General features: G+C 47.0%; 1 protein-coding gene across 1 annotated transcript in view; it reads left to right on the forward strand.

Annotated features, from left to right (window-relative positions):
* LOC149349631 (uncharacterized) overlaps nt 1-10,280 on the forward strand; it is a 76,090-nt gene extending 65,810 nt beyond the window's left edge. The window contains exon 8 of the mRNA XM_089576806.1: nt 9,687-10,280. Coding sequence (XP_089432932.1) covers nt 9,687-9,878 — 192 coding nt within the window. The 3' untranslated portion in view covers nt 9,879-10,280. The remainder of the gene's footprint in view (nt 1-9,686) is intronic.
* The last annotated feature ends 1,146 nt before the right edge of the window (nt 10,281-11,426 follow it).

The raw sequence follows: 11,426 nt of genomic DNA on the forward strand, positions 1-11,426 counted from the left end.
ATTGCGCACAAACGAATTTCAGTCTCCCTCGTGTGTTTTTTCCTGTGTGTGTCTTTTGTGCGCAATTCGTACCTGCAATCGTTGTGGAAACTCGGCGCAAGTGTCCTTCTCCCTAAAGAGTGTTTCTCAACGCCTCCTACGCCCTCTCTTCCCGCCCGTGTCCTTTACTTCACACGCTGCCGTGCCGCTCAAGGCAGCAGGCGCAGCCAAATGTCCCTCGAACGTCTAATTAGGGGCGCATGCAGAGCTAACGACTGAGAAAGGTTCTCAATGGTGCGATTGGCGGGAAGACCGGGGTCACGTCGGCCAGTTTGCTGTCAAATGCAGCGCTAGCATCCATAGACTCTTGCTTTAGGTTTCGCTTTTCAAAGGCTGCCGGTCTCCCAGAGAGTGGGAAGTATGATGAGGTTCATTCATATTTCCCATTTATGCAGGCAGTCTTTCATGCCCAATCGAACTTTAAACGCTGATAAGCCTTTCGCCACCGTCGGCTTTTTAGTCGCAGGCATTGGACGCGGGAAATCGGCGCAGTGTCATCTTTATCTTACCCGCCGATGAGTGATGCGGCCAACTTTGCGCGACCTGCCGACGGTTGTCACTAGTCGTTCTAATCTGCATAATACGACAGAGGTCATTTTCATAAAGCGTGTACAGTACAATGGCAGTAGTCTGCTCAAGCGTATTAAGCAAAAATGCCGCTCACTGCGACGACGAATGACAGACTTCCGTTGCAGCTGCTTATCTTGAGAAAAATGCGTTCGGGTGGAGGCAAGCTGTGATATGTTACAAACAGAGTTTAGTGGGCGCACAGGCCCAGCATTCAAAAAAAAAAGAAAGAAATGAGCGTTCTGTGGCTCTCGAAACATACGCGTGTGTTATGTGGCCACACAAAAATACAGCCACGGACACCACCATGGCTCAAAGGAAATATTTAGTGTTGTTGGGAGCGCAACCATTTAACTAGGAAATGTGATATTAATATAAAACAAGAAAAAAACTTACTTAAAAAACTGCTAACTGCAGCGTACAGGAAAGAACATACCGTATTTATTCGAGCATAAGTGTTCTTTTTTAAGCATTTCTCAGTGCCACTAACTGCATAGTTGTGATCTAAAAGACACAGCTCGTAAATGGGATCTAGACCACACGTTCTTAGGGTTTCACAGCTCATAATGGTGATCGTGTCCTAACTGTAATCTAAAAACTCACTCACTCACTCACTCACTCACTCACTCACTCACTCACTCACTCACTCACTCACTCACTCACTCACTCACTCACTCACTCACTCACTCATTGTACGCACTACTAGCGCATTAAAGACGACACATTTTCACTGCCTACGCTGGACTCGCGCACGGTTAATACAGTTTCAAGCACTTTCCCGAACGGAAACCCAGGAAACGTCATGTTTCGAACCGAGGATAAAAACAAGTGGCAAGGTTCAGTCCCCAAGTAAACATATGCACTCTATCTATTGGTGCCCCTTGTTTTTGAAACCTGCAGTTCTTCCCAAACTGGCGATATATTGCAGCAGTTGTTGTACATAGTGAAGAAAAGGAAAAAAAAAAACCTAAGAAAGTGACCGCTTCGTCCATCTACCGCCCCCGTTCCTTATAACCTTGCGTAAATCTATCTGCGGGGCGCAGCTGGTGCACGCTGTGCCGACGGAGCAAATTTTTTTTGTGCAATGTTAGCAGAAAAGTTCAGAAACGCCATCCGCTTCCCTTGGGCGTATGGGATCACAGCTCTCACAGCGTGTTTACAGCAACGCAATGTGGGTGCCAGCACTTCTATACGATCTCAGCTGGTGGAGCAACTCCACGCTCTTAGGATCGACCGCATGTTGGAAGACAGCATCTTGGCTTTTTTTTTTTTCCTCCTGCAGTCGTTCGCCGCACGGAGCCACACCGACTTGAGAGGTGACCTCAGCCAGTTCTTTACGCTCACCGGCGTCCCGGAACTCGAAAAATGCGACCTTTGATCCTTTTCTGCTCCGCTTGCGTGAAACCGATGCATAGATTGACCGAACACCCGAATCGCGGCACATTCCTAAGCACATGTTTTCCTCTGCTTGAATTTCGAAGCACCCACCACATCACAAGGAGCTGTTACAGAAAAAAAAAACTAAACATAAAGGGTTAAAGTTTCCTTACTGTGAGAGATGAAAGTTTTCACCCAGCTCGCGGTTCTATATCGATTCGCACAAGTTTTGCGTAAAGAGAGCCAGATGCGGGATGGCAGAACAAAAGTTTTGGCAACGTAGGTAACTTGCATCGAAGAGCAGAGCGTATACATATATAACGTATCAGCTTTCATACACCCACAATAGCAACACCAGATGGATACTGAGTGCCATGGTTTAAAAAAAAAAATTTGCAACTACTACTGTCCACAGTCACAAGGTAGTTTAAGCAAACCGCAAAACATGGATGCCAACCTTTATGATGTAACAGAAGACGCAATCAGTGAAGGCGTCTTCGACTAGCCAGCTTTTGTTGAGAAGTTTATTTTTGTTTCAAGTTGTCCAGTGGAGTTTAGTGCCGAAGACAAACAAAACTTATGATGTCCAGTCGAGCTGTGAAATCTAGTTATGGTACCACCTTTAAACCCTTCAAAGCTGAAAATCTCCCGGCTCGCACTCAGGCAATAACACTTTCCATTTGCGTACAATAGGTTAGTTGGCTTTGTGTTCAATAAGCACCCACTTTGCATAATCAGCCCATACTGGCAGTTTAAAAATAATACCAGAAGCAGGAATCGCTGGACGGAGTTTCCCCAGCGGCGGTAAAGCTGCAGCAAAATTTATAGCCTGAAGTTTTGAGCTTGCGTGCACGCGAAGGAAAATGCCTCCTGCTTAAGCAGGCAAGATTATTTCGATACATGCCAATTTCATCGACGCTAAATAGCCGTGGAACTAGTTTATTTCCGAGACGTACTTTCCGGCAGCGTGCCATGGAAATAAAATACAAGAATAGGAGGAGAGTTAACGCCTTGATACGACTGCGATACGGCACAGAATCTGCGGTACATATTTAAACGACACACAGTGGTTTGCCTAAGAGATTAAGCTTGTATATAGCCGATAATACCTTCCTGGGCAGAAAAAAGCAACACACTAATCGAGCCAAGTGCTAGCGACCTGCTGCCGATGAATCACCAGCAGTCGTGATATTGGTGAACTTCCGATTTGTGCTTAAAAGAAGCTTGCCAAAAGACTGATGAAGCGCTGTGAATGCCCAGCGACAGTAGCAAGAGATAGGCCACAAAATTCAGGTCAACTTCGCTGCATAAAGTCTTTTTTTTTTAGGAGGGTGGAGAGAAGGAGGGATGTTCGAGCTATTTCTGGCGAGCCCAGCGCTATGCTGCATGCTGGAACGTTTTTCTAGTATCGGCTAAGCATTTCATCTACAGAGAAACTGTCGGCAGCTTTGCACACAGCACGAAAAAAAAAAAAGACAGTTATGCAATTTCCTCAGCATCTCTGGAAGCAGTGGCGCCTCAAACGGATATCCGAGACAGCGTAAAGAGCGTACAGTTGCGCACGTGTGTCCTTTCAAATGAGCAACCTAAAGCTGCGCGTCTGTCGTTAGTCCAGCAGAAGCTTTTACTTTCTAGCCGGGCCTTGCGCAGTAAAAGTGTATCCTTTGCGCTAATGCACGTATCCTGGGCTTTAGCGGCGAAATAATGTGGCTGCCATATGCGTGGCAGCCACTTTGCGCAACGCTAAATATACCACGCTATGTATACTCACTCCGCCAGCATTGCGTTTCTAGCTGTTGACGCTCGACTCTGGGCAGTGTTCCATGCCTTTGCCGAGCCACTAACGCCGCGGCTTAAATGCAAGCTCCGGCAGGGCCTGACAAAAAAAAAAGTTGTTTAAATAACTGACAACTTGCATGCATTAACAGGTACTGCAGAACGCCGCCTTTGGCCCCGTTAAAGCCGAGGCTTCAGCTAAGACCCGTGCGTCGCGCGTTTGTGGCTGTCGCGTCAACTGCCACGTTTAGTCAGACTTAGATGCTCTGTGCTTCGCAAAGCATTGAGGTCTTAACAACACTGCCACAAATAGCCACCGCAAAGACGTCGTATGTAAATTCGGCTCGGATCCTGTCTGGGAAACGAGGAGATTTAGGTTTGTATCCGCAGGTGGTTCTCTTGTGCGCGGGGAGGTCTGTTAGTACATCTAAATGGGGATGTAGGCGAGGGAATTAAACAAAGAGTCAGAAATGAAGACTGCTTGCTAGTAAATGCGATGGAAAACGACTTATAAATTGAAAACTTGAACATTTCGGGAGGAACAGAAAGTAAACATTTTATTTATTTATTTATTTATTTATTTATTTATTTATTTATTTATTTATTTATTTATTTATTTATTTATTTATTTATTTATTTATTTATTTATTTATTTATTTATTTATTTATTTATTTATTTATTTATTTATTTATTTATTTATTTATTTATTTATTTATTTATTTATTTATTTATTTATTTATACCCTCAAGGTTTGCAAGAGGCATTACTGGCTGGGCTGAAGAACATTAGTATATCGAGATAATACAAACAAAAGTAAAGAACATAACTTTATAAGAATACAAATGCTAACAAAATAAAAGACTACAGTTCAAATTAGCGCAGAAACACCGAACCAAGAATCCTTAATAGCAAGCAATGGAAAAGAAAACGGCAATAATAAATGGCAACTCGGTAAAAAAGCAGTTTTAGATGCAGGCATGAAGGTGGTTTATATTGTGTTTATAAGTGCTCTGCGAAAATGATCAATGTGTGTGATAGCAACTAGTGTGGAAGGCAGGTGGATTCACTCCTGATATCTTCTTGGTAAGAATGAATATGAATAAGTGACTGTGCGCTGCGATGGTACATAAACTTTGAAGCGATGATCAACACTGTGGGAGTTATGAGATGCTGGTGTAATGTACCGGGACCTGACGCGTGGTTATTACAGCAGATCTTGCGAAAGAGAAAAAGACGAGATAATTTTCTCCGGGAAGAAAGAAGTGGAATGTCAGGTGCAAGTTTCATACGTATTAGTGACGCCAGCAGTACTATGATAATTACTGAGAATGAATCGGACCGATTAATTTTGCACGCCCCCAAGGATATTAATCAGAGTAACATGAACAGGGTCCGATGTTAAGTATGATATAAGTGATGTAAAGCCATTTTTTATTGACAGTGGAACTAAGGAAAAGCAACATTTGAGATAGCCAAGCACGCGGTTAGCTATTGACGTATTGTGTTCGATGTGTCGTAGTAGAAACTGTAGGATTCTTAGCATTTTGCGGATAAATGTGCAGGCGACAGCCGTTGGATAGGCGTACATGGTATCACAACGTGCTTACCACGCGAATCTTATATGAAGCACTGAACGAGGATGCATTTTGTTCGACTAATGAGACGTTTGTTTGTTATTTCTTGTAAATTCGGCTTATCCCTGCTGACACTCAATTACGCAAAGCATGCCATGGTGTTCGGTAAAGTGGGATCCATGTGCCCCAAGAATCAAGTCTGTGCAGGACCTCTTTCCTGTCGTTATAGGGTGAGTAGCATTGGAGTGCAGACAAAGTCCAAACTACGTGGCCACAAATTCCAGGACCCAAGTTTGGCGAAGAACGATGATACTTAAGTAACCAGCGATGATGAAAAACAAGTTTTGGAATGACACGAGAGTGAAATGGTGGGCCATAAATTGTTTCACGTCCTTCTGAGACGTACTTAGTAATGCACGGAAGGATACAACGGCTCTCCCCTGTGTTTTCGCGGCACACGCACCTCCTCAGGTCAGCGCTGACAGTGGTGTGAGTTCGTATGTCTCTGCGGATGAGCCATTAGAATCCGGACACCCCACGACCAGGTCACCCCAGCCTCCACTTCAATATCTCACTAGAGAGAGATGCGAATTATCTTTGAGAAGGCCATCTCAGTTTTTCACAAGTGCGTTATTTAAGATTGAAACACCTTCCACCACTCGCGGGTGTGCCTGTAAAAAGCAGCAGCATAACGCTGTGTATACGCGAATATTTTTATGATTTTTCGTGCCTATAAATTGCACAAATGTAAAAATCAAATTAAAATGCTGCTTTGTGTGTATGCTTCAAAGTATCGTGAACGAGTACTGCCATTTGCACAATAAAACTTACAAACTGTTCAATTGCACGTGTCTTACAGATTTGCGCAAAACAAACACAGCGGGTCCTAGCAGCTGCTACAATTGTTTCCGCACTGGGAAGACGTTTGATTTATTGCGACTGCAAAAAGTGGAGCACGAGTGCATTCGGCCCACCCATATTTGCTCCAAACCTTGCGTGAGACATCTCTTTCTGTTAAGCGCCCGTTCCTGGGTTTCGCGTCGGTGTAGCAGTGGTGGCGGTAGTAGTAGTAGTAGTCTGAGTAACCGGTGGGTGCGTTGCCATGGGAACAATTGATAGGGTGGTTACTGTGAAAGCAGGAGGGAGAACCGACGGGGCGACGGCGACCTGGACTGGCGCTGTGGTGAGGGCGCAAGGAGTATGGCGGTGGTCAGGTATTGGTCGATGTCACAGGGTCGTTCACAGCGTGGCCGGGGTGCGTCTGCTGAAAACCCTCGCAGGCCCATCCAGCGATGCAGGCAGTGGCGCAGTATGTGGCGGGCTTCACCACAGCGGAAGCACAGGGGCCGGTTGTTCGACGTGCACCACACGTGTTTTGTTGAAGGGGGGTCCTGCGCCAGAAAGAGCACGCAAGTCGGGAAATCGTTGATACGGTGCGGGAGGACCAGGGCAGTAAAACGCCGGTGGTGCTGGCGCAGAGCTGCGTAGCGCTTCGCTGTACGTCATGACATACGGCTCAGGCGACAGCTGTGGAGAAGGCACTGGCTGCACCGCTCGACGTACCTCGCCACGAACGACATCCGGGATAGCTCCGACACCCGGGTGCTGCTCCATAGGGCGAAACTTCTATAGATCTTCGCGCACAATGCTCCTGACAAGCTCACGGAGGGTCTCACTCTGGGTGCCGGGCAGCGGCATGTGAGTATCCATAGCAGTTACATGCGCCGGACGGCCGTAATGCACGTACTTCTGCTGCATGGCGCGCTCCATGCTTGTCGCCTCCCGAGCAAAATTGACAGCAGCGCTAGGAGGGTCGCGCACAAGCCCGACGAAAAGCTGCTCTTTGACTCCTCCCCTAACGGGACACACCTTCTTCGATTCAGACATAGAAGGATCTGCGTGGTTGAAAGCCACGTCATGTCTTCTCGAACAGGGCGACGCTCTCATTTGGCCGCTGTGCTCGGTACTGCAGGGCAAGTTCAGCTCGCTTATTCATTTCGTTGCTGCCGAAGGTGATGAGCAACTGTCACCGGAAATCTCGCCAGGTGGTTACTGAGGCCTCGTGGTTTTCAAACCGCGCCTTGGTGGCGCTTCGAGAGCAAAATAGACATTCCATAGCTTTTGGTCCTCGTCCCACAGGTTTTAAACGCGGGGATCTGGTCGTAGCTGGCCAACCTATCCTCCGCGTCTTCAAACCTGTCGTCATGAAACGACGCGGGCGTGCGAGGCGCATGGAGAAGCAGGGGTGGGGAACTGACAGAGTTATGAACAGTCTGGCTTGCCGCCATAGACGTGATGGTGCGGGGTGGTGTCATGAGAGGTTGGAACTCGGGACCCTAGCCCCGCAAGAGGCGGCTTACCTTGTGGACAGGTGTCGTGGCCACGGGGCGTAGCGAGGCGTTGGAGACTCCTTTCAGGAAATACCCTATATCTGCACCAAAATGTGACCGAGAGCCAGTAGAGCGTTACAAGGAGGAGGCACACCAGGACTACAGCAGGGAAGGCACACTCACCCAACCCACGCTCGAGCAGGCGAAGAAACACAGGCGGGTGCTATCGCACCGCATGGCTGCGCCAGTAAATGCCCAACAGTTTGGCAGTATAAAAAAAAAACTAGGATATCTAATTTTAATTTGGCGTTTAAAATCGCATAAAAAGCCATCTTGCTGTGAAAGCCTCCATTATCAGTGCGGCCAACCACGTGACAACATCTCAGTAAAATACCACTTTTTTTTTAAGTGAAGTGCGTTTTTTCTTTCAGCAGTTTTTATCATGTTTTATTATAGTTTACACTCTTTCCAGTGCCCCCTTCGATGAAAACCAAAGCGCCCCTCGCATGGTCGACCATGCGCTTTTAGCTTAAGTAGCTAGACGGTGCCAAAGTGCTTTGAATTTCTTTGATGAAGCGGCGGCCACGGTCTACTAAACTTTCGTCGCCGTCGTACATCACTGTGTTGTAATATATTTCGGTGCCGAAACTAGAATGGACGCCACTCTATGTTACAAATATCTGATTACTGTCTGGCGGGTGAGATTTGTATAGTTTTTGGTACAGCCCATTTGCGACGTGCAATCGCCATCCCGCTCGCTGATCATGGTTTCCAGCATGGGATACTAAAAAAATGGGCGCTGGCACCGATTTCAAAATTTTTGGTAAAAATATTTTACAGCGTTTCTAACAAAACCGTTGCGGAATCCAGCACTTAGACAGCAAGCTTTCTGCTGTGCTGAAAAAATTTGGTCCTCAAAATTCATTGTTAGGGCCCTTTTAAAAGGTCTGCTATTCGTGAGTACGCTATACGCAATCAGTGCACAAAAAAAAATGATACAGAAGCGCAGGCACCCGGAGTTCACAATGAAAAAAAAAGTGGCCTTCGTTCGTGGCATCGCGTGAAAGCTCTTTAAATCGTTTTTTTTTTTCTTGCTGCGTCCATCAAATCCTGTCTCCCGGTACATGACAGTTCCATCTTCTCCTCCTTCTCATGCCTTTGGTGTACAATTAAATCTAAACGTTGCCGCTGCGGTGCAGTCTTTATGGAGAACCTCTGAATAGGTGATTCGACCAGGACAGTGCTTCTTTTTCTTTCTGAGTCTTATTTTATAAGTGGCCTAGTCCTTGGTGGGCGCCAGTAGTACACACAGCACGTGTGTCTCAGGTGCTCCGCGTGCCCAGCGTGACAGTACGTCAATACCGTTAATGGAGATGTCTAAGGCTCTCCCTTTCCACTTCTGCCTGGGCACTCCACGCCCGCTCGCTTTGCGCAGTAGACGCACCGTACCATAATTTACTGCACAGACTTTCCTCTCGTTCTGCCATTCTTTTGACAAGCCACCTGCTGCCTACGTTGAAGCTCTCTGCCTCTTTTCACCAATACACACCTCTGTATTCTTCGTAGAGCTACATTTTAGGGCAACATAAAACCGCCAAATGTGGCCCTATAATATCGCCATGAATACAATGATTATAGGTCCAATGAATATTTCAGTGGGTCTAGGACCCTTATTTCGCTTGTGCATTAAGCAATAAAATGCGTGTACAGCCTATGGTTGCGTAATTAAAGGTTGCAACTTGCCTCAGTAAAGTTTTAGGTCACCATGGCCACATTTGGCCAGCTGGGACATTAGTAGCGTATGCACACGTCCGTCAACAGTTCCCACCTTCGTGCTCTTTCCTTTCGAACTGAGAGCGGCTGAGGAACGCGTGCTTGCAAGCTAGGTTTTCACGCATAATTTTTACGACTCTCGTCCCCACGCCTTACTACTAAATGGCGAAAATCTTCTTTCGCGTGTACCTCTCGATAAGCACGGGGCCAGGAGCATGATGACAGCATGGTCGTGGTTATCTGGCGCAGGTGGTGAAAAGCAAGCTCTTCACGGGCTCGTACGACGGCAGCCTGTTCGTGTGGGACACGACAGGCGTGGTGGACGAGACGGTGTTTGGCGACCAAGCGCTGGAGGAAGACGAAGACGATGACCTGCCCGAGGACAGCGAGGAGGTGAAGATGGCCGTCAACTTCCTCGAACCTTTTATCCACGAGGGCTGACTGCGCCCGCAAGCAGCGCCCATACTGTCGACGACGGTTCAAAGGTCCCATTCACTCGCCTGCTGACGCCCGGGGAAAAGCTTGAAAGGAGCAGCATCGAAGGGACCTGGTAGCCAAGTGCATACGAGGCCAAATAATACACGAGGACTCCCCGTCCTCGGAATAGCGGCTCACAAGAACAAAGCACACTCTATCACGACTTGTTCGCAGTGTAGTGTGCAGCTACGAGCGCGAGACTACAGCATACAGTACTGTGTGGTTGACTCGCTAATGCGTAAGCAGAGAGCACACACGTGGAGGCGTCACCTTCCCTCCACTGCGAACAATTTGTGAGAGAGGGAGAGAGTGAACCACCTGTTTTGTGACGCATGAGCGTTTTTACCGCTTTTTTAAGGACCTATATTCTTCAATAAACGCGCATGACAACCCGATACTAGTGGAGGCGTAGTATGGTGTCGCGTTGGTGTGAACTGTTCATTCCCCTCTACGAAACACGACAGTACACATAACAGGCATGAGCGAACAACCCATAATTTCTAGTGGCCTGAGTTTCTCTAAAGTACAAATTTCGATGTGTGTTTCCGACTGCTGAGAAATTCCCAACACTCATCCGCTAGGGTGCTATTCTCACCTGCCGCAAAGGCTTCGTTTACCTTACCCTTTCATTTAGCTCACACGGACAAACTGACTCACTTTCCATTTAAGTTTCCTACAAACTCCTAAAATAAATAAAGTATGACTATTGTTCGGCAAGGTAAGTTTTTGGGCAAGTTGGTGACGATATTCCGCTGTGTTGTGTCGGAGTTTCCTTCTTCATTGTCCCGTTCACCGTGCCTTAGTCATAGGATGATTATTATTATATTCCTGGGTGTTTTATTAACGTACAAATAAAATATAAAGGTTTGTTGTTGCAACGCAATTGGGGAAAGAAGGACGTGCATATTAAAAGCGGAACGTCTGCACCGGAAAATGTGCAGTCGCCGGAGGCCGCAGTCGTGGCCTCGTGGCAGAGTGCCCGCCTCGGCCTCGGGAGGTGATGGGTTCGACTCCCGCCACCGGCCGGGTACCCACCGGTTTTCTCAAAATGGGTACAAGCTATGGACCGGCCTGGTGCTCGGCTTACTAGGGCTACATTGCTTGGGAAAGGAGCCTGCGCCTTCAAATCCCGTCACTGTGGGCAGAGAGTCGTGTGGACAAAGCGACAAGTTCTCTCTCACCCTTTGTGCTTCCTTTATCCCTTCCCTCATTCCACGGTCTGGTGCGACAGTTACCGCACTTTCGCTTCTTCAAAAAATACAAAAATACAAAACAGAAGCACCAAAATACAAGAAACACAACATAGGGAAACAACAAATAACATTACAAAAAAAATGCAATGATTATCACAACGCCTAAAATTTCCTTGTCGATGCGGTGGAACCGTACGGACTTGCCACCATCGTTTACTTATTGCTAAAACTAAGAAAATTTCACGTTTTAAGCCAGGAGCAGTCATGTAGGAGAATATAAGCTGACAGCCTTACTCCTCATTCATATCTTTCTAGAAGG

Source organism: Amblyomma mixtum, chromosome 3, assembly GCF_055824585.1.
Source record: "Amblyomma mixtum isolate Tamu chromosome 3, ASM5582458v1, whole genome shotgun sequence".
Taxonomy (NCBI): Eukaryota; Metazoa; Arthropoda; class Arachnida; order Ixodida; family Ixodidae; genus Amblyomma; species Amblyomma mixtum.